At 36.5% G+C, this 24,415-nt stretch overlaps 1 protein-coding gene across 5 annotated transcripts in view; it reads left to right on the plus strand.

Moving 5' to 3' along the window:
- Window positions 1-24,415, plus strand: part of CERKL (ceramide kinase like) — a 130,494-nt gene that overhangs the window by 60,505 nt on the left and 45,574 nt on the right. For 3 of the 5 annotated variants that reach the window (XM_032755240.2, XM_032755244.2, XM_032755246.2), the window contains exon 3: window positions 23,853-23,984. The exons of the other annotated variants lie outside the window; for them this stretch is intronic. In XM_032755240.2, the coding sequence (XP_032611131.1) occupies window positions 23,853-23,984 (132 nt within the window). The remainder of the gene's footprint in view (window positions 1-23,852; window positions 23,985-24,415) is intronic. 5 annotated transcript variants of the gene reach the window in all.

Below are 24,415 nucleotides of genomic sequence, written 5' to 3' on the forward strand. Positions count from 1 at the left end.
AGGTCCTGGCTCTCTTTCCGCAGTTTTCCATTAGAAACTTGTCCATTTGACAGTAACTTTGATCTTCTTTCTAAGAAGAGCTGGCATCCAAGGTCTGTGGTCAGCTATGTTGGGAAAAAGAAGGAGAAAAAAACTAGTTTGTATTAAATTCTGAAAGACTAGTGGCACTGGTTAACTCTTCAAAGGATTGTTAACAAAAGAAAATCTTTTTAAACCAAACTCCTAATTTTATTAGAATTGTAACTGAAAATGTAAATGTATGAAAACATAGGTATTATGTAAAATTTGCTCAATAAAAGAATAGGAAAAACTACTATTTATCTTGGATTGAGAGCATGTTAGTTTGACATTTGAACCCTTTCTACTCTAGTAAGTAGTGGTGGGAAAAATTCATTGTAGGAGTCTGCAGACATAATAAACTATCATTAGACTGCCAAGACCTCCACATAATAGAGCAAGCAGAGAATGTCAAATAAGTATGTTAAAAATGATCAAAAAAAAGAAATTGAAAACATAAACAGGGTGCTATCAAAAAAGGATAGCGTTTATGTTATGACATATGTACACATAAATATCACTTTTTAGAATTTCATCCTTCTTAGGACTTATTCCTGAGTCCAAGGATTGAGAGGTTCTGATAAAATAGGTCTCAGTGGGTTCCAGGCATGGGCTTTCTTTAAAAGTCTCTCCAGGGATTCTAATGTGTTGCCAGGACCAAGAACCATGGATAGCCAAGATCTCAGCAGTGCAGTTTGATTGGATGAACTTATGTAGAACCCTGAATGCCACACTTAACCAAGGAAACCTTTCCAAGGGTTAATTATAGGTGACAGAACATGCTATATTCTTATTAAATATTATTAAAAGTTAACCAATACCCATTCCTGATTCATGTAAAGTTCTCACTTATTTTCCAAGAGTTTTACTGTGTGGCTGGTTTTTGGGATCCTTGGAAAAGGTTGACAGACATGGCAAAGGTTCCTGCAGTGTTTCTTTTTGTCTATCAACAGCCCTAGCTCATAACCTCTACCCTTTCAGCCGAAAGCAATTAGCTCTTCAGAAATGATTCATTCTATTTATACTTGGGATAAGTAACATCAGGCAGTCTTCCCTAGGGCTTCTCACGGGCCCTGGTGGCATTTTTATTCTAAGAGAGGGATGTATGTTTACATGTAATTGGTCATAATTATACTAAAAACAAGTAATTGGTGTCTTATACAAGAAAATTATATTTTTGCTTTAGTCATTGACAGAGTATCCTGAGAATAGGAGTTAAGAAGTATATTCATTGTCATCTTATTTCTGATATATTTCAAATTCTTTTGCTAGGAAGAAGCCCTTTTGACTGTGCTTTGTATAACAGAACTTCTTCGGAGAAACGATTTAGATAAACTTTTTCAGATCTTATGTGATTATATTCAAAATGCTAATTGAAGATTCTCTAAATATTTTCAGCAAAATGTTGAACTAAGTTTTCATGCTGTTAAATAAGTTAACATTTCTTCCTTTACTGAAGTCATTATTATAAAAATTTAAATCCTAATGATAATAGCTGACATTTATTAAGCATTTAGTATGTACCATTTTTTTGATAGCAACTTTTATGAATTACCTCATTAAATCTTCATAATAATAGCATCAAGAACTACAAATATGTTTTCATGTAAGAAGGAAAGTAAAATTATGAGTTTTGCTGTGAGGTTTGAAGAATGAAAACAATGCATGACTTAGAAAATAGTATAATTAAGTGAATTTTATTATTATCATCATCAGTTTATAAATGAAAAAACTAAGGCTTACATAATGTAAAAATCAGTTAACAAGGTTAAACAACTGGTAGGTGGTGGAGGAGCTGGGAATAAATCTGTACATGTCTGAATCTGGAGCAGGAACCCTTAACTGATGTGTCATTCCAGCAGGTCATCAGTTATTCTACAATACCTATTAAGTATACTTTATTTTTTATTTATTTATTTATTTTTATTATTATACTTTAGGTTTTAGGGTACATGTGCACAATGTGCAGGTTTGTTACATATGTATCCATGTGCCGTGTTGGTTTGCTGCACCCATTAACTCGTCATTTAGCATTAGGTATACTTTATTTACTGTATTTAGATTTATAGTAGATTTAGACTCTATTGTAAAAACAAGGACTTCAGACACCTGTTAGAAAGTATCCATATCATCTTGTTTGAAAGTTGTTCCGCTCTAGTGTTCTTTTCTAATCATGATGATTCAGAACTCCAAACTCTTGAAGCAGGGCAACCCTTAGGGTCAGCATTAATAATTTCTCAATACTTAAAAAAGTTTCCTCATGACTGTTGCTATTATGGAGATTTCTCAAATGTCTTGGCCTGAATTGGGTGTGCACTATGAAAAAAAATGGCAGACATTTCTTTTTAATAACCTAAAGGAATTTTATTTTATTTATTTATTTTTTTATTTTTTTTTATTTTTTATTTTTTTTTGAGACAGAGTCTCGCTCTGTCGCCCAGGCTGGAGTGCAGTGGCGCAATCTCGGCTCACTGCAAGCTCCGCCTCCCGGGTTCACGCCATTCTCCTGCCTCAGCCTCCGAATAGCTGGGACTACAGGCGCGCGCCACCGCGCCCGGCTAATTTTTTGTATTTTTTAGTAGAGACGGGGTTTCACCGTGGTCTCGATCTCCTGACCTCGTGATCCGCCCGCCTCGGCCTCCCAAAGTGCTGGGATTACAAGTGTGAGCCACCGCGCCCGGCTCTTAAAGGAATTTTAAAAACACATATAAACACACTGGTTTGTGCCAGATTACCAGGCTTTATGTTTAGCAGGGTTTCCTAAGCAAAACACAAATTCTGTAAATCTACAGAATTAGATAAAACATTGACTCAATCCTTACATGAGAGTATAATGGATTATCACTTAATAACTTTTGTCACTGAAAATAAATGATGTAAAAAGTAATCAAGTTCTACTCTCACAGTATGAATAAATAGGAAATACATAATATTTTAAATTAGGCAACAAATCATTAAGCCCCCAGCATTCATTAGACTATCATTAATGATAATAAAATTGTGTGGTATTTATACAGATATTATATGTAACTCCAGGAACTTTGTTATAATTGTGTATGAATATATTTGTTGTTTGAGGCAGGTAGTTGGATATTTGCAGTGGCTATATGCTGAAGCATTCTGGTAATAGTTTTCAAATCAACCATTTTTTTCTCCTTGTCGATCATCTTTAAAGCAAAAGCACCTTTTTTTACTATAGTTTTTGAAAAAATACATTAGGTGTAAAATTATATATTTTGAAAAAGTTCATTTTCTGTTTTTACTAGTTTCACACCTTTGTTATTTTTTCAATGGAAAGAGCAGAGATAGGCAAAGGCGAAGCCTGTGTGTGTGGTCAGGTTCCTGGGCCCTTCATAGCGTCTAATGCCAAGCTGTGTTCTCTTGTATGTCAGTGCCTTCCCACTTGCTAATTATGTGACAGAGCTAGGGACTTCCGTCTGTCTAGAATGTCCCCCATCTCTTGTTTGCCCAGTGAAATCTGGTTTGAAGTTCAAAGTCTGATACAAACCAGGTGATCCTCTGCGAAACTAACTGTACCTGAGCAAACCAGGCACTTACTCTTTTATATGTTGGTGGCACTGCTGATACTCTGATAGAAAACATCATCACTTAATGCTAACTGTGGGCTCACAAAGGGGATACTTTTACTGTAACAAGACTGTAACTCTTCTTAGCACAGAGATTAGTAAGTACGTGAAACACAGTTTCACATACAATAAGTGTTCAATAAATGTTGTTTTTTTATTTCTAACACTTGGCACAGTGCCAAGCTCAGTAAATGTTGGTGAAGTGAACTGAGTATACTGCTTATCTATTATGTGGTAGGCATTATTCTAGTTGCTTCTGTTATAAACCAACTCATTTAATCCTTATCACAGGACTTTTATTGTGGTCAATATTTTTTAATCCTCACAGATGGCTAAGGAATCAGCACTCTGAGAGATTGGTTTACTTGCTTTGGGTAAGGTGCTTAGAAAGTGGTAGAACAAGATTCTTATCCAGGCCTTCGGATTCAAAAACACATTTTTTTTTTTTTTTCAAGTAGTGTTTTCTGGAAAGGCAGGGTATAACTGACTATGCTGTGTATTTGGGACTAAGTATATTATTGTCAAGTATATTAAAAATGTCACAACACTGGAAAGGAGTCCATCAATGGGCTGTGCAGGTTGAAGGATTTGTAGATGAGAAACTGATAAATTTGGTTAGCAAGGAAAGCCATCAAGTTGTGAACCCTTGATATTGGCAAAAGAGAGGGTCCTTTGAAATCTAAGGGAACAGAACTTTCCTATTCTCCAAGTTTGGAGCAGAATAGGTAAGCTCCAGACAGTCTAATGCCCAACTTTTACCAGTGGTATTTTGATTTTGTTTTTTTTTTTTTCCAAAAGGAAAATGATCTAATTCTTTATATACTTCTGAATTGTCTATCTTATCAAAAATAAAAATTTTCATTTTGCAGTACATACAGAATCAAAAGACTTTCAAGTCCTAACTCCACAAATGTTTATTTTGAAGCTCTTTAAACTGTTTACCATGGATATTAGTAAATCTGTCAGAAATGAGGTGACTTACTTATCCTTGTCCCACCAGATATGTGGGAAGGATGATCACACTAGATAGCATGGATGGGTCCTCTATTTCTCTCTTTTTACTTGAATGGAAAATACATCATTCCGATTAATCAATTAGTCATTGTGACTGATAGAATTTTTATATGGATAATCTGGGTTTGGTTCCTAGCTTTACCACTTACTTGGGGTCTTTATGTCTTCTATGGTGTCCTATCTGTAAAGGGGAAGTTGATAATGCCAATCTAGCTAGGTTATTGAGATGCTTAAATATGTAATGTATGCAAAGCAGCCGGTACTCAATAAAGGGTAACTCTTACTATTATTGCATAGCTCTCCAGGTATGTATTGAGCTGCTATACAATCCATAGCCCCAAACTCTTTAGCCCTTTGAGACCAAGATTAAGCATTGTCTTTCCAGAGGAGAGGATGAGAGAGATTGCCATTATACTAATAGAATTCGTCATTATCATCATCATCATGATTTCTTAGTGTGTCATGGAATGTACTGTGTTTCACATTACCAACAGATGTTAATTTTCACAACATCCCTGAGACAAGAAACTATGATGACATTTTATAGATAAGGTCATGCAGCTATGAAGTTGTGAAATTGGGATTCAAACTCAGTCAGTCTGTCCCCACAGTCCATGTTCTTAACCCACCATGCTCTCCTGACACTTGAAAAGTTAGGAGGCATACTCCATAGCCTGTAATGTTGCCGCAAAGAGAATCTAATTTTAAATCCAGTGAAGTTTATTAGTTGCTGTCTTTGATATACCATTCAGATTGTGCTATCCTTATGACGCCTACCTTGGTTGTGTATGTAACAGCATCAAATATATAAATACTCAAAAAGTGATAGGTGCCAATAAAATATTTTACAGTTAATACTTATGTAATCTGTGTTCTATATGTTTGAGGGCTGGTTCTAAAATACTGCTCTATATTTGACTTTTAGTTAAAACAATAAGCTTTGCTCATATTAATTATACAGTTGATACCATTCTCATGTTGCTAACGTGTCTGTAAATAACAGTTGAAATTGATCTGGCAATTTTAGAGCTGTCAGACCCAGGAGACGAGAGAAACATTTAAAATGTTTATAACATTAAATTAGCTGAGTCAACAGAGAGAAAGAGAAAGATGATTCCGATTTCTTGTACTGGTGGATGTAAGTGCTTGGAACTGAAATAAAGGAGAAGGTGTAGGGAGGGAGAAAGATAAAGAAGTCTTCGCTTTATGCAAGTTGAAATTGAGTTTCCTTTGAGATATAGAGGTGCAGACGTTTTAAGAAACTCGTTAAAACTCTCTAATGTGGTTTTTCAACCTGTTTCCATCAATTTGGCAACATATCCTCACTTTTCGGCACAACAGAATGTTCTAGGTTTATCTCACGCCTTCCTTGCCCCAGCCCAGGAATTAGTCATTTCTCCAAGAAACTCTGGTTCGTTGTGGTGGGGAACAGTATTGGGAAACCAAGATCTGGGAGCTAAATATACTCCTAGTGGTTAGGAGGTCATAACTTGTAGACCCTTGCAGCCGACGGGAGTTAGGACATATTTATTAGAAATCATGAGTTTATATTGATCTTGCTAGGATCTGTCCAATCCTACAAGATTCTTCCCTGTGTCTCTCCTTTCTATTTGTGTATCCTTTCTTCCATATTAAGAACTGTGGCTCCCAACAGCAAGGCATCTGCCCATTTGCCCAACCGTATTATGTATAAAAACTACTTTGAGAAAAGTGGCAGCCAAACCACTAAGAAAAATAAACTTGCTGAAATGAGTTCAAGATTTATTGGCAGCTCTTTTTTTGGTCCCTAGACTGAAAGTATATATTTCAAGTATTGTGTTCAAAAATTACTTGGGTTAGCTTTTTCCACCTTTCGTAATAGTAATATTATTTACTTGAAATACAGTTGGCTTTGTTTATATATTCAGTTTGTTTTTTTCTAGCTTCATTAATTTCATTATATATATATTTAATATGTAGGACATTAACATGTTTCCAAAAGAAGAAAACACTCCTTCCTGTATCATTTCCATCTCATCTCTCTCACCCCTTATAGGTGACCAATTGCACTGGTTTCTGGTTTATCTTACTTATATTCCTATTTGAAAAGTTACCATATATATGTATTTTTTTAAATTTTTATATTTTTTTACACGGAAAGTAACGTGCAGTATATACTTTGCCACTTTCCTTTTAAACTTAACAGTGTATACTGGAAATCACTACATATCATGTCGCAGAGAGCTTCCTTATATTTTTTAATAGCTGTATAAGACTTCATTGTGTTGTCTGTACCATATTTTATTCAGTTCCCCATGTGTGGACATTTTGACTGTTTCTAGTATCTGCAATTACTAATAATGCTGCAGTAAACTTTGTGCATATCATATCTTGCTAAATTTCTAGACGTGGATTTCTGGGTTAAAGGTTAAGCACATATGTAGTTTTGTTAGATATTGATAAATTCCTTTCCATGGGGTTTATATCATTTTTTAAATATTTACCAGCAACGTATAAAAGTGTCCATTACTTCAAAGGCCCACCAACAGATTGTATGTTTTAAGTACTTTTATGTTTTAGAATTTTTCCAATGTGATAGGTAAACAATGGTATATCAATAGAGTTTTAATTTACATTAAAGTTCAGCATCTTTTCATGTTCAGCTAGTCTCAGGGCTATTCTTAATATCTTGTGAATTGTCTTCATATTATTTTCCCATATTCCATAATACTTTTGGTCTTTTTCCTCCTCAATTTTTACAAGTTCTTTATATTTCAGGAATATTATCCATTTTATTTGATATGTTGCAAATATTTTTCTCCCAATATATAACTTTTCTCTTAACTTATAACGATTTTTTTCATGCAAAGTTTTTAATTAAAACCTTTTATGGGCCCAGGTGTAGTGGCTCACACCTGTAATTCCAGCACTTTGAAAGACTGAGGTGGGCAGATCATTTAAGGCCAGGAGTTCGAGACCAGCCTGACCAACACAGTGAAACCCTGTCTCTACTAAAAATAGAAAAAAAATTAGCTGGGCTTGGTGGCACATGCTTGTAATCCCAGCTACTCAGGAGGCTGAGGCATGAGAATCACTTGAACCCAGTGGGTGGAGGTTGCAGTGAGTCAAGATCATGCCACTGCACTCCAGAGTGGGCAACAGAGTGAGACTCTGTCTCAAAATTAAATAAATATATAAACAAAACTATTATGGGCCAGGTGCAGTGGCTCATCCCTATAATCTCAGCACTTTGGGAGGTCAAGGTGGTTGAATCATTTGAGCCATGGAACTGGACAGACCAGCCTGGGCAACATGGGAAAACCCCATCTCTACAAAAAAAAAAAAATTAGCTGGGTGTGGTAGCATTCACCACTAGTCCCAGTTACTCAGGCTGGTCACATGAGCCTGGGGAGGTCAAGGCTGCAGTGAGCAGTGATTGTGCCATTGCACTCCAGCCTAGGCAACAGATTGAGACCATTTCTCTGAATACATACATACATACATACATACCTTTTATGGAGTTAAGTTTACACACTTTTTCTTTATTGGCTCTGGCTTTTGCATTGTAGTAAGACTTTCTTTACACTCAACTTACAGATAAATTCACCCATGTTTTCTTCTAGTACTTGTATAGTTGAATTTTAGATCTCTAGTCCATTTGGAGTTTATTTTTTGTATGGTAGAAGGTATTGATCCTATCTTTTTCCAAATAGTTGTTACCCAGTTGTCCCAAAACCAGTTATTAAAAAGTCCATCTTTGTCCCAGATAGACTGGAACAAAATGAATTAAAGACTTAAATATAAAGATTTCTACTTGTATATCCTTTCTTCCTAGAAAGAAAACATAGGCGGAAAGCTTCATGCCATTGGTCTGGCAATAATATTACTATTATGAAAGGTGGAAAAAGCTAACCCAAGTAACTTTTGAACACAGTACTTGAAATATATACTTTCAGTCTAGGGAGCCAAAAAAAGAGCTGCCAATAAATCTTGAACTCATTTCAGCGAGTTTATTTTTCTTAGTGGTTTGGCTGCCACTTTTCTGAAACTAGTTTTTATACATCATACGATTGGGCAAATGGGCAGATGCCTTGTTGTTGGGAGCCACAGTTCTTAATACGGAAGAAAGGATACACAAATAGAAATATTTATATTTAAGTCTGGCAATCATTTTTAAGATGTGAACTTGAACAGGCAGCAAAAGCAAAAATAGGTACGTTGGATTACATCAAACCCAAAAGCTCTGCACAGCAAAGGAAACAGTCAATTGAGTGAAGAGACAACCTATGGAATGGGAGAAAATACTTCTAAGCCACACATCTGACAGAGGGTTAATATCCAAAGTATATAAAGAACTGCAACAACTCAATAGCAAGAAAACAAATAACATGAATAAAAAATGAGCAAAGGATCTGAAGAGACATTTCTCGAAAGAAGACATACCAATGGACAACATGAAAAAATGCTCAGCATCACTAACAATCAGGGAAATGCAAATTAAAACCACAGTGAGATATCACCTCACACTTGTTAGAATGGCTGTTATCAGAAAGACAAAAGATAAGTATTGGTGGGGTGTGGGGAAAAAGGAACTCTAGCACACTGTTAGTGACAGTGTAAATTAGTATAGCCATGATGGAAAAGAGAATGGAGATTCCTCAAACAGTTAAAAGTAGAACTACCATATGATCCAGCAGTTCCACTACTGGGAATATATCCAAAGGAAATGAAATCAGTATATTGAAGAGATCTGTATTTTAGTGATTATTGCAGCATTATTCCCAATAGCCAAGATAAGGGATCAATCTAAGTATCAGTGGACAAGTGATAAAATACGGTGTGTATACACAATGGGATACCATTCAGCCTTTGAAGAGAAGGAAATCCTGTCACTTGCCACAACGTGGTTGAACCTGGAGGACATTAGCTGAGTGTAATAAGCCAGGCACCAAAAGAAAAATACTACATGATCTTTCTTACATGTGGAATTTTAAAAAGTTGAACTCGTGGAAATAGAACAGAATGGTAGTGACCAGGGGTATGCGATAGGCTGAGGGATCAAGGAGATGTTGGTCACAGGATACAAGATTTCAGTTAGATGGGAGGAAGAAGTTCAAGAGGTCTATTGTATACCATGGTGAGTATAGTTAATACTAAAGTATACTTGAAAATTGTTAAGAGTAGATTTTCTGTTCATACCACAAAATGATAAGTATGTGAGATAATGCATATGTAAATTGGCTCAATTTAGCCATTTCACAATGTATATATATTTCAAAACAACATGATGTACATGATAAATATACAGTTTATTTTAATTAAAAATTTTAAACTCTAATTGGTCTTCAACATATAGTACACAAATCTTTTCACGACTCTTTATAATGGAACATATGTTCTTGGAATGCTAAAAACTATTTTTTTTGGAGGCCCTGCAAATAACTAAAAATTTGTCTTAAAAGCCACACCTAATTATTTACATATGATCCAGAAAGGATACTTTGAAATAGCTTTTTAATTGATAAAATTATTAAGGTAAAACATGTTCACAAAAGTATTCTCTAATAATTTTATAATTTTCTAGTTCATGAAGGATTAAATATACAATTATCTCATTTGAATTGGATTTTTTATGAGGTTAATTGCATTTAAATGCTAATTATTTTAACCAATTTTGTGGTTGACTTCTATGTAGAGTAGGGAAAAAAAATTTCCTAAAGCCAGTTACATATATCTCTTCTTAGTCTGGATTTTTAATTAGGAAAAGTGATATAGTTAAATAGGTCTACTCTATAGCATCTTCTAAAATGAGTAAAAATTCATTATATCAGGATAAAAAATGATGAAGATATATGGATGACACATTTGGCTGAAGTTTTCTTCTTTCTTCGCTGTTCTCTTGCTCTCTATTTAAATAGTCTTAGCTCTTTTATCATTTAAATTCTGAAGTATTGAGGTGATTATTCCGGCAGCAGGTGATTCTACTAATTACTGTTCAGTCAGTTTTAGCTATTAGAAACAGAGATATGTTTACATTGCTGGGCTGCATGTAAATTTAGAAGTTACATGGCTTTGTTTTTACTTTGACTTACGGCATTAAAATTATTTTCATCTGTATATGTAAAGATCTGCATCTGTAAGCTTTTGTGAATAATAAGGTGAAATTGATGCATTTTAATATAAATTGCCAATATAAAGTATCTCTAACTCAGACCTCTACTGGAAAGTTGTCAAATCTTATGTAGGAAAGGCTTTTACCATCACTGTTACACATTAACTAGGCATAGTTTAATATTAATAGCTCCTGAGACTTGTGGTTAACTGAGGTTTCTATTTCCTGTGTTTGGGTTTTATCTTTGCAACAACTTGGTTGCTTTTCTGTGTAAAATAGTAGTGAATACACACAAGAGTATGACAGGGTTCTGGGCTCTTAACTTTGATGAACACCATGCCATTTCCATCATGCTGCACTCAAAACAGCACAGATGTGAGTCTGGGAGTGGCGTCCCTGCCGCTCTCATGAGCCTTTGTTTGGAGAACACCCTGATTAACCCCCACCCTTCACGGTTCATTGACTCACTGATAGATCAAGTTTAAACTAGTATATATTAGCACATTTGTTACCAACAGAGGAACAGTTGGCCATTCTGTTTTACATTGCTGGTTCATTGCAAACTGGCGTGCTAAAAAGGTCTATACTCTAGAGTATGAATTGGGAAGTTACCAAAGGACTGAGAACCAAGTCAGTTGCATATTAATGTTGAATTATACCTATATTTTAATCTTGGGTTGTCTACTTGGGGGATGCTTACACTGTTGTCAAGTTATGAATAAATGATAATTACCACTTTGAAATTCATCTTTTTTTTTCAAGGAGTTTAGGGGATTTAGGTGTCTCAATATAGCTTTCATATTAAACAGTTTGTCATAATTGGATGAGAGCAGAGCAAGGTCATGACTACCTGACGCCTTGTGTTGGAGCATTTTAAAAATGTTTTCCAGAGAGTTATTTGTACCTAATGACTTTACATAAGTCCTTACATTATACTGTATTTCTAGGTCACCTAAAAATGTTAATTGTTTAGTCAAGAGGGTTAGGATGTGCGTCTGTTTTCTCATGAAAGAAATTAAGCTGTTCCCTTTTTATCAATTTTCTTAGAATCCAAAGGCATTTTTTTCTTACTTTCCTAACCTAGTTACTAAGGCCATCTTATTGTTACAGTTCCTTTCATGGGAGATAGGTTTACTGCATCACTTGGCAGTTTCAGAGGGTGAATTTTGTCTTGGCTTCATCTTTCCTTACTGGTTGTCATCCCCTGGGCCACCTGCTTTTTGGCATTTTCCTTTCTCTCGTGAGGTGAAGAAGCTCTGTGCGCCGATGGGGCTGAGGGACAGCACTTTGAGTCCAACCCTAGGATAAGGCAATGGGCTTGCTTTTCAAAACAAACTAGTGTCATACGGGCTGCTGCTTTCAGGTCCACTGTCTGATTTTTATTATCACTGATGATTTGTTTCTGGAAGGCAAACTGATTTAAGTTCTGAGCAAAAGGGTCGGTGTTTATTACTATTAATTTAGAGTTTTAATTTAGAGAAGATTTTTTTACCAGATCTCAAATATGATTTTTCTACTGACTTTAAGTTTGTAGATATGAGGAGTAGACATGAGATAGGGACTGAATTACTTTTTTGTTTTTAAAATTTGACAGTAATAAGGGGTTGCTTATTTTTTCATGCTAAATGTTTTTTCTAAGGGATCTAGATATCAGAAAACTTACCTTTGATAACTCTGGTACTTTATTAAGTATTTTTGTCTTACTTTAGGAATTAATAGAAATAGTTGTAATTTTAGACTTCTTTTATAAAACAGCAATTTAAAGAGAAGCTTTTTGCTTAAATGATTGTTTTACAGTGTTGTGCTTTTGTTTTCTTTAATGCAGTTGAAATTGCAGCTTTATAGTTTATTTTTTAATTTGGAGTTTTTAAAAGAATATTAGTTATTTATGTATGTTTATTGGGCATCTACTGTGTGCCAGACACTATTCTAGGAACTAGTAAACATAGCAGAGAGCAGAATCACGAAGTTCTTGACTTCAAGGAGCTTAAATCCTAGTGGTAGAGGGGGAATTCAAAAAAATCAAATATTTCTATTATGTCAAGTGATGGTATGTACTACCAGGCAATGAGATGAAAATATTTCCTCTTCTATACAGAGTGGGCAAGGAAGGCTTCATTGACTGTGGAGTTTTAGAAGAAAGCTGAAAGTAATGGGGAAAAAGAGCCATATCGATATGTGAAGGAAAACATGGTCCAAGCAGAGGAAACAAACATGCAAAGAATTGAGCAAGAAAGCCATGTTCAAATGGAGTCAGCAGGGGAAAGAGTAGGTCACAAATGCGGCTGAGGGTGGGTCATGAAGGGCCTTACAAGCTTTGTATGAGTTTTTGCCTTTATTCTGAAAAACAAAAAACAAAAAGACAGAAAACGGGGAGCTATTTGGGGATTTTAGTAGAAAAGTAACATAATTTCCTTTTAAAATGGATATGTGGCCTCTAAGTGGAGAGAGTGGTCTATATGAGTGGATGGAATAATTGAAACAGGCCAGCAGGAGACAGGTTAAATGAAAAATGGATTAATCCAGGCAAAAGATGGTGACTTAAATTAAGCTGGGAGTGGGAGAGATGGTGAGACATGCTTAGACTTTGGATTCATTTTTCCAGATAGAGCTGGCCGACAGAGACATGTCATTTACCAACATAGACATGGCAGATTTTTTTTTTTTCTTTTCTGAAACAAGGTGTTGCTCTGTTGTCCAGGCTGGAGTGCAATGGTGTGACCATAGCTCATGGCAGCCTCAGACTCTTGATATCAAGTGATCCTCCCACCTCAGCCTCCCTAGTAGTTGAGATTACAGGCATATGCCACTGTATCCAGCTAACTAATTTTTTTTTTTTTCTATAGAGACAGTGTCTCTCTGTGTTGCCTAGGGTAGCCTTTAACTCCTGGCCTCAAGCAATCCTCCTACCTCAGCCTCTCAAAGTGCTGGATTATAGGAGTGAGCCACCATGCCTGGCCAATATGGCAGTTATTAAGAGGATAAGTCAAAGATGACATAAATATTCTGTTATGAAAAGTGTCAAACATATAGAAAATATAAACAGTATTCCAATGGGCACCCATATTTTTATCACCTTGATTCTACAGGTCTTAACATTTTTCTATATCTGCTTCAAACATTTTATTCTGCCAATGTATTTTAAAGTACATTGTTGTGATAGTTCTCTCCAAAATGCTTCAGCGTGTAGCTCTAAAAATAGATATTTTTCAGATAACCAAATATCATTAACCTGCCAAATCAATGAATGATAATTGCTTATTAACATTTAATACTTGGTCCATAGTCAAATTCTCCATATTTTCCATAATGTCTTTTATAGTTAACTTTTACCAACTAGTGTCTAATCAAGAATCATTCATTTAACTAATTCCATTTAAACTATAACATTACAACATGTTTTTTCATATGTTTTGTCCTCTCTGACATTGACTTATGGAAGAGACTAGATTATTTGTCCTGTAGACATTTTATCGTACATAAGAGTCACTAGGAGAGCTTAGATTACTAGTCCCCACTCTCAGAAATTTTGCTTCAATGGCTCTTTCCAATGAGCTGCTGGTGATGCTCGGCTTTCATTCTGAAGACCATACTCTGAGCACTACTGCTGTACCACTATCTGATGGCTTCTTTGTGATATTGTTTAACTTGTTCTGTTGCCTGTATTTCCTCTAAACTGAATTTTCAATCTAAAGGCTTACTGAGATTCATGTTTGATACTTTGGGCAAGAATACTTCATAAGTTGTAGTGCTTAATGTTAGGTAGCACTTAATTCTGACTGTTTCACTATTCGTGAGGCTAACCTAAGGAGGTGACAGCCTGATCCCTCTATTGTAATGTTTCATGTCAAACTCCTAGATAATTTGTTGAGTGGAAGTTAGAGACGGGAGTGGGGGGAGTCAGGGGTGGTGGTGGTAGGGAAGAGAAAACTAGTTTTCAATAAATATTTCATCTAATGGTTTTAACACACATTGATCATCCTTGCCTGAACTAATTATTTAATTAGGGATGGCAACATGGAGACTTCCTAGTTCAATCTTTTTTTTTTTTTCTAAATGAATGGCCTTGTTTTTATTTTTAAATGGATGTTACTTCACAACTGGGGTTATTTGATTACCCAGAAATATAGTGCATATTAAAAAGGTAGGATAAATGCTTAGTTAACTAATTAAGCAATTTTTAATTACCAGTTTTCACAGTAAGGCACTAAAGTTTCTGACTTGAGCAAAGATAAAGTGGAAAGATAAAGTGGTCATTTAGTGAGATGGGCAAGACCGTGGATAGATAGACTAGATTTGGTGGGAAAATCAGAATATCAGTTTTGAATATGTTAAGTTTGAGATGTCTATTAGAAACATATGTTGACGACGCCAGGTGCAATGGCTCACACCTGTAATCTCAGTACTTTGGGAGGCTGAGGCGGGCAGATCACCTGAAGTCAGGGGTTCAAGACGAGCCTGGCCAACATGTGAAACCCTGTGTTTACTAAAAATACAAAAATTAGCTGGGCATGGTGGCATGCACCTGTAATCCCAGTAATCCCAGCTACTTGGGAGGCTGAGGCAGGAGAATCACTTGAACCCAGGAGGCAGAGGGTGCAGTGAGCCAAGATCCCCCCAGCCACTGCACTTCAGCCTGGGTGACAGAGCAAGACTCCATCTCAAAAAAAACCATATATATATATATATGTTGACAATATTTCAGTTGAATAAAATAAAATATTCTAGCTATTTTAGGTAGAAAGGCATTTTATACCGATACTACTACTAAAGGGTAAGAAGATATGACTGTAGTACATTAAATATACTGATGGCCTACAACTGTTGCTGTGTTGCTTTTTCCTCTTCACCACACATATGCAGCCTCATGAAACATTTTCTATGACCAGCACACTGAAGGAATAAAAGGAACCTATTTTAGAGATGGTTCTGCATGATACAACAAAAATGAGCTACTAAAGCATTACAGTCCCACTCAAGAGTATTCCCCCCCTCAAATAGTAGGGCTGGCCTTTTAATCAGTTGATACTAATTGTCAAGGTGTGATGGCCAAGGGATTGATGTTTATCAGTGTATGGACAGTGGTTCAGAGTTTGGTGAATTAGTCGATTTGAAAGAGAAAGATTGGTGACAAAGATGTATGAGGTGGAAAGTATACTTTCACAGAAAAAGAACAGAAAATGAGATTTATTTTTTTTGTAAATGTTCAACAAAGAAAATTTGTTCAAAGGAAGAAATAGGTAGGCAAGATGCCCCATCCTACAGATGTTAGTCAGCATCACTGCAAAGCAACCTCAGGGCTTATGCAGTGGACACTTAAAGTAGCACTGGTGCAGGGATAGGAGAAATAAATGGGTTTAATAAGCACTGCTGCTTACCAAGATTGATTGAATTGCCACTATTGCCAAGTGTTCTACCTGCAAACAGATCAACCTTGAGCTCTGGATATGGCACCAAGTCTCAGAGCAACCAGCCAGCCACCTGGTGGCAGGTTGATTACATTGGATTTGCTCCATTATGGAAGGTCCGCGGTTTGTCACTGCTGCGATGAATGCTTACTGTACGTTTGGATTTGCATTCCCTGCCCACCATGTTTCTGCCAGCAATAACATCATGGCCTTATTAAAGCCTTATTCAATAATATGACATCCTATATAATAATTGCTTTTGATCAGGAGACTCATTCACATCAAAATAAGTGAGGCAATTGGCTGACAGCTACAGGATTCACTGGTCTTACCATGTTCCTGTTGTAGCATATTGTATTCTACCTGGAAGATAAAACCTTGTGACATTAGTTTTTAGTTCCATAAACATAATACAGGGGTCTATGAATCAAGAAGTGGAGGTAGAAGTGTTGTCTTTTACTTCACGTCTAATCACGTGTTCAAAATATTTTTTCATCTTGCCCCTGCAACTTTGAACTTTGCTGATACACCGAGGTTTTAGTGTGAGGAAACAATACTTTCACATGGGAACCTGATAGTTGTTCAGTTGAACTGGACACTTAGAATAACCTGGCCACATTACTGAACTGTATAACTGAAACAACAAATGAAAAAAATGAAGATGCTACCCTGCAAAGATGATTAATTTTGATTACTGGGAGAAATAGTATCGCTACTGTTACTCAGGAGGAAGACTATATGTCTAGAAACTAGGAGGAAACCTGGGTTGCCTCCTTGTAGCAGGGTTAAATGAGTGAGTACCTTGTCAAAGAAAGGGAACACGACCAAACTGAACCCAGAAGACATAGGAAATCTAAACAGATCAATTAACACCAAAGAAACAGGCATTTTTTGGTACTTCTAAAAAAGTACCAGACTGATATTTTCACAGAGATGTTCGTTATACCCTTAAGGAACAGAAACAGAAAACTTCTATACTATTTAAACTATTTTAGAGGATAGAAAAGGAAAGAAAACTCCAGATTTTATTTATAGAACTTGCATGAAATTGATACCAAATTCTGACAATGCAAGTTCAAAAAGGAAAACTAGAGATCAGTGTTACTTATAAATGTCAAACAGCTCTTAATAAAATAAGAGTAGATGGATATGGTTATCAACATGATAAGTATGTTTATCAAATTTAAAGCCTACATGGAGAAACATTTGAGGTTTTCTTATTCTAGAACTGACAGGAATGTCCTTTATTATGAGCACTATTAGTCAAAATTTTCTGGTGGGACTAATGTAAGTAGACTAGCGAAGAAAATGAATGGTGTGAACATTGGAAAGGGGAAATTAAATGATTATTATTTACGGATAAAATAATTGTTAACCTGGAAAATCCAAGAGAATAAAGGGAAGGCCTACAATTAAGGAGTTAAAGAAAGGGCTAGGTATAGAAATGAATAGTTTTGATAAATGCAGAGACCATAAAAGAGATGATTGATAAATTCAAATATAGGTCCATATAAGCGAAAACTTTCAGTATGGAGAAAACATCATAAATTATTAAGGCAAATGACACACTAGGAAAAGCATTTGTAACTCATAACAAGCCTAGTTTTCTTACTGTATGAAGTACTGCCATAATTGACAAAGAAAATATGAAGAATTGGCAAGTGACATACACAGAAAGTTCATGGAAAAAATAATAACTCTTAAACATTTACAAAATTTTACAACTTCCCTCATAAAAAAGAGAAATGGAAATTGAAATTAGTCACATACAATATTTCACTTTTCATTTGTCAAAGATCAAAAAGTTTGAACATACTGTGGGTTTATGTTTATAAGGATGTAAGAAAACAGGCAATCTAAATTCCTTGTAGAGTGTAAATTGGTAGTAATAAGAGAAAAATTTACTGAATACTTTGTGCCGGGTGCTTTTCTAAGCACTTTGCATTTAATTATCTCAATTAACTTATCCAGAAAGTACTATTATTTCTGTATTATACATGAGGAATTTGAAGAAAAGTTAGACAAGTAATTCAAAGTCACACAGTTAATAAATGACAGAGTGAAGATTTGAGACCATTTCCTTTTACTCAAGTGTCCACTTTTGGTCGCAACTCTGTTGTTTCTGTAGTGAGTGATTTAACAATATATGATGAAACCTTAAGAGTACATACATTGTGCACATGTACCCTAAAACTTAAAGTATAATAATAATAAAAAAAAGAAAAAAAAATGAGTACATACTCTTTGATCCAGTGATTCTACTTCCGGAAATTTGTCCATTTTGCATCAAATAGATGGAGAATAGCATTCATTGCATTGTTATTTGCATTAAAGGAAGATTGGAAACAACCTAAACATTTATCCTCAAGGACTCATCCATACAAAAGAATTGAAGTAAATTCATCCAGATGAATATGAGGCAGCTTTAGATAGAGTGAGATGGCATCCTATGTAGTGATATGGAGTCATCTTTAAAATACAGTAAAAGGAAAAAGCAAAATACAGAATAGCATGTAGGGATGCTGCTATGTGAAAAGCTGTAGAATATACATGCATTTTTGTATATGCATAGAATATTCCTAGACAAGGCCAAACATGGTGGTTCACGCCTGTAATCCTAGCACTTTGGGAGGCTGAGGCGGGTGATTCACTTGGCTCCAAGAGTTCAGGACGAGCCTGGCCAACATGGCAAAACCCCATCTCTAGAAAAAATATAAAAATTAGCTGGGTCTGGTGGTGCATGCCTGTGGTCCCAGTTACTTGGGAGGCTGAGGCAAGAGGATTGCTTGAGCCCGGGAGGCGAAGGTTGTAGTGAGCCAAGATCATGCCACTGCACTGCAGCTTGGGTGACGGAGCAAGACACCGTTTGTCTCTCTCCCTCTCTCTCTCTCTCTCTTATCTCTCTCTCTTTCTCTGTCTACACACACACATACACACACATATATATACACACACAATATATACACACACATCTATGTGTGTGTATATATTGTGTGTGTATATATATGTGTGTGTATATATATATATTTCTAGAAGGATTCTCAAAGTGATATCAGTGATTGTTGTGCAAGAAGGAAACTAGATATCAGTGAATGAGCTAAATAAGGTGATTTTTGAATTCTGTAGCATGTGCATGATTTACCTATAGAGAAAGCAGTCGAGCATGTGTTTCTCAAATATAGAACGTTTGCAGTGAGGTCACTTGGTGAAAAGTATAGCCATATCAGACAGGTGTAGGTTCAGATTCCAGGACTTCCAGGTCTGCTGAAAGGGAAAGGGGCATTGGATCTCCTTCAGCTCCAGGCAACATTGCTCCTTTCCCAGCTTTGACATTAGCTGGAGGGAAGACAAGTTCTTAGAGCTCTATGTGCCTGGGGCAAGACCCCTTCCCCCCACTGCCTTACTCTCCAACCATAACTGCTGCAAACAATTCTTACCTCTTCCACCCCATGTCACTGCCTAAAACCCTTCATCACCTGGCCTCCCATGCCTCTAAGTCTCCATACATCCCCTAGCCTGACACTGTCCCCAACCCTCCTCAACTCCAGACACCATTTTACTCTATCCTCTGGAATTGTCCATTATTAGCAAAATCTCCTTTATTTTCAACCTCCTTTCTAAATATTTTCCCCACATTCTTGTTGTAATAGAGACGCAGCTTTCCCAGGAATGTATAGCTTTCCTTGCAGTCCTCTAAAGTGGTAACTGGTTTCTCTGCCATACATTTCATACCACTGGTCCTGGAGATATTGTCAATGTCTTAATGTCTTCCTTCCATCTCACTTAAATTTTGAGACCATAATTCCTTTTTCCTCTCTTAAAAGTTCTCAGTGTTGAAACTCAATCCATTAGATACCTCTAGCTGGCACTACTAGTTGCAGTCCTGTGCAGACTACTGAGTCATTTTCTTTACTCCTTGAAGACTTAAACTCTATCTTACTCTCACTCTCTCTGACACTACTTCTATTAAAATATTACGTTTCTTTAGCTATTCTTTCAGTTTTTGGTCTCCTCTCCTTCAATGAAGATGATTTCTAGAATGTTGGTTCTCAAAATGTGGTCCCTTTGCAAACATCATCAGCACCCGGGAACCTGTTATAAATATGAATCCCCAGACCACACCCCAGACTACTAAGCCCAAAATTCTGGGGGCTGGAGCCCAGATCTATGTTTTAAGAAGCACTTCAGGTGATTCTGATGAATATGCCAGTTCCTTAGATCTTGTTATTGTCATTACTGACAACTTTCTCTGAGACCACAATTTGAATCTACCAATTTTTCCCTAGTACTCACCCATCTTAAGTCCTTACTTTCCCCGTACCAGCCAGACATTTGAGTATTCTTTAACTCTTCTCTTTCACATGCTATATCCAAAGAGTCAACAAATGTTGTCAGCTATACCTTCAAAATACATATAGAATCTAACTTTTAACCTCCACTGCAGTCACTCCAGTCCAAGCACAACCATTTCCCACCTGGAGTATTGCAACTGTTCTTGTTTGGTGGCCCTTGGCCCTACTTTATCTACTTTCCACAAAGCAGCCAGAGTGTTTCTTTCAACACCTAAGGTTATAGGGCTTCACTGATCGAAATTCACCATACTTCACCTCTTTCTCTACAAAAGCCAAAGTCCTTGTAAATGCCTGTAAGGCTCTACAAGGAAGTCACGCCCATCTTTGCCCTCCCTCTCTCCCACTACTAGTGATCTTCATTTTTATCTTTAGCATGTATTTCATTACCACGTGACATATTCTTGTTCCTTTCTGTCTTGTGCCATTAGAGGGGAAGCTTCACAAGGGCAGAGGCTTTTCTTGTTCACTGACAGAGCCTCAGTTTCTGGAAGCCTGCCCTTGTACTGAGCAGGCATGCAGTTATTTGTGAATAAATGAATGAATATAGGAAGATAAATAAAAGTTGTTTTTTCGTGTGTGATAACACTGCCCTTATTGGGACTACCCCTGCTTGAGAAGTAAAGCAGGGCATTCCAATTAAGTTTACCAGGTAAAGTAAACTTAATCAGGATATTTAATCTGACACTTGGCCTCTGGGCCTTAAGCAAGTTTCTTTTCCCGTTGTGTTTTGGTAAAAGTAAGCTTAGTCCTTCATGGTTAAAGGACAGCCATATTGTCCTGCATGATATTTTTAAAACCCAATCCCGAATCACACATTGCATTTAATTTTCATGCCTTTAGTCTCCATTAAAAGTGTGCTATTTGTATTAATAATTAGAGTGATGAGGGACAGAGTTTAAGAATATATATTTTGTCCCCAACTGACTGTCACTGGATGGCTTTGGCACCCATTGGTGATTCTTGCCTGAATCAGTAATTATTGTGATGACTGAAAATAGTGATTTTTCTCACTGTATAATTCTTCTATATTTATTAATTACCTTAATATTATTCTATAGAACAGAATGTTCCCTTCTCATCTTTTGTTTTAGTGTCAGTATTACTCATGAAGTTGGGTGTTTAGAAAATTCAATGTTGTATAATACTGTTATTATTCGATGTTGTATTGTCTCAGTTTGGGTCTTTCATCCGAGTCCTTTCATGTAAATGGTATAAAGATCAGTAATAGAAGAACATAGAGTAAAGTGTGAGCAGAGAAGCCTTACTCTGAGACAAACTTCAGAGAGGTGAACTCTGTTGCTGATTAAGAAGGGCTTTACTGAGGAAGTGTTGTTTGAAGTGAGCTTTGAAAAGTCATAAAATTTTGACAAAAGTGGGGATGGGGTAGAGCATAAAGGAAAAACTGTCTGAACAAAGGAAGGCCCAGCAGACTAGGAATTTGGCAGTAATACAGTGGTTTTGGACCTTGATGAGGAAGTTGAAATGGAACATAAAAACCCTCTGCATTTAGCTCCATTTATTTGCTCAGGCAGCTCTTGCTGCCTAAAATTTTCACCCCTGCTGTTTTGCTCAAGGGTGGGATGAGGGGTAATGAGGGAGGAAATTTTAGGGGGTGAAAACACAAGCCAAAAACCCCGCTCAGATACTCCATTGTCTTGAAGCCTTTTCTAGATCCCTAATAAGAATTAACCACCGTCTCTCACACACTCTGTTGTACTTTGTGCTTCTCTGTTAACCAGCCTCTGTGTTTCGTGCTGTCTCTATTTGTGGATACATCTTCCTCCTTTAAAGCACGAATCATATCTTAATCCCTTGGCCCTTCTTCCCAGTACTTAGCACAAATGCTCAAAACATGTTTCTTTAACACGTGTAACAGAGGAAGGAGAGGAGAGTGAGTGGGATTGGGAGCAGGAGGGTTCTGAATGTCATTTTAAGGGGTTTGGGCTCACTCTTCAGGCAGCAATGAGCCATAGCCGCCTTTGAACTGTGCAGCACTGATCAGAGCTGTGATGCCAGAGGATGCAGTGGAAGAGGAGGACAGCCAGCATGCCTGGGCATGGTCCCCAAGTCAGAGGACATCGGTGGGAGAAGGGAGAAGGCATGGAAGCAAGTAGCTACCATCTTATGAATCTGAGCACCCATTCAAAGGTGGCAAGGAAAAAGGAAGGCGTTGAGCACAGTTTTGAGGTTTCCAGCCTGGGTGATTGGAGGCTGATGCAGGCTTTTTACCAAAAAGGGCCCTAGGCAGTTTCACCAGGAATGTTTAAGGAGTTTATCATGACCCTATCTCTTCCTCGTCTAAAACTCTCCTTAAAATCAAAACAGTATGTCCTGTTGAAATACTTTATTGTATCAAATATAGTGAGAAGTAAAATATTCTCTCTACTTGACATATGAAACACTGACTCCTTGTAGTGGACAATTTTCACTTGTCTTTTTAGTAATGGTTTTTTATTAAAAATAGATGTTAATAACTGCTTCTTTAATCTTTAAACGTGGCCCTCTGAGAGCAGCTTACCATAAAAGAAACGGTTGTCAGCTTTCCTTTTTGCTCCTCAGTCCCTCCTGCCCCTTCCTAACAACAGAAAATTTGCTTTGCACCTGCTCCAACTGGGTTTGAAGAGATAAGCATCTTGCAAGCCCAGAAAATTGTAGTATCAAATCTCAGCCCCAACTGTGAGGCAGCACTATCATCGAATCCCTGCTGAGAGGCGTTGCTTTCCCAATTCCCAAGAGTTCTTTCTCCCCTGGCCCCTTTTCAGGCTTGAACTTTGACCGAAACCCTCTTTTTAACTCCCAGCATGCACTGCACTTGGTACTGACACTGACCCATCCCTGCTTCCTCTATTCTGCACTGGACTCATCAGTAGGTCAGGCAGGCGTTCGTAGCCCTGGGGTCACTGGGGTGCCCAATTCCAATAATGAGCACATTTAGCTAAGGAGAGGAAATGTACCTTTCTATTTGTTACAGTCCATTGCTTTTTTTCCAGAAACAAATGCTAAAAGAACGTTTGATATATTGTGGTTTGGTAAATACACATATGCACTGCCTAATATTCACAAAGTTGCCTCTTTTTTTTTTTTTTTTTGCATCTTCCTCCATAAATTAAATGTATTGTTCTAACTCATGATTTATTTTAAGAGGGATATACCTATTTCACAGCTAGGAAAATGTTTTCAAATAAAGTTATATTCAGAATACTCTTGCAAGAATTTCAAATAAAAATAGCAAATACTATTTAAATGCATATAACATTCTAGCACACTTGTGTGTCATTTTAAAGGGAAAGAAAAAAAATGATGACAAGGACTTTACAACTTTGTCTTTAAAATTTCTTCTTAGGCTTTCCAAACAGACCGAAGTCATTAAAAATACTCCTTAACCCCCAAAGTCACAAAAAAGAAGCTACCCAGGTTTATTATGAGAAGGTTGAACCTCTGTTGAAGCTTGCAGGAATAAAAACTGATGTAACAAGTAAGTAATTTTCAGAATATAATTTCACCATCTACAAAAACATACAAAAGCAAGATAATCTGAATTTGTCCTTAATGCAAACTTGGGAAACTACTTGTAATATCTACAGCATTTTTATGTCTTCGTAACCTACTGCAGCCAGCTCGAGGGTTATAATTTAATTATTTTTGTTGTGTTATTTTTATTAGAATATTAATATTTTCTCTTTATAACTTTTTCAGATTTTTTTTCAGACCTAAACAATTGTTAGATATAATTACAAAGGAAGCTGTATACTTGTTTACATCTTTATGGAGATGTTTGCTATTTACACATTAATTTTGCAGTTAGGCTGATTTTTTGCTCACTTATATAGTTGATGTCTTTCCATGGAATTCTTCCTTGGGTTGTTTTCGTTCTGACTCTGACCCCTGCTGGTTAGGTCAAAACTA

Source organism: Hylobates moloch, unplaced genomic scaffold (assembly GCF_009828535.3).
Source record: "Hylobates moloch isolate HMO894 unplaced genomic scaffold, HMol_V3 SCAFFOLD_1, whole genome shotgun sequence".
Taxonomy (NCBI): Eukaryota; Metazoa; Chordata; class Mammalia; order Primates; family Hylobatidae; genus Hylobates; species Hylobates moloch.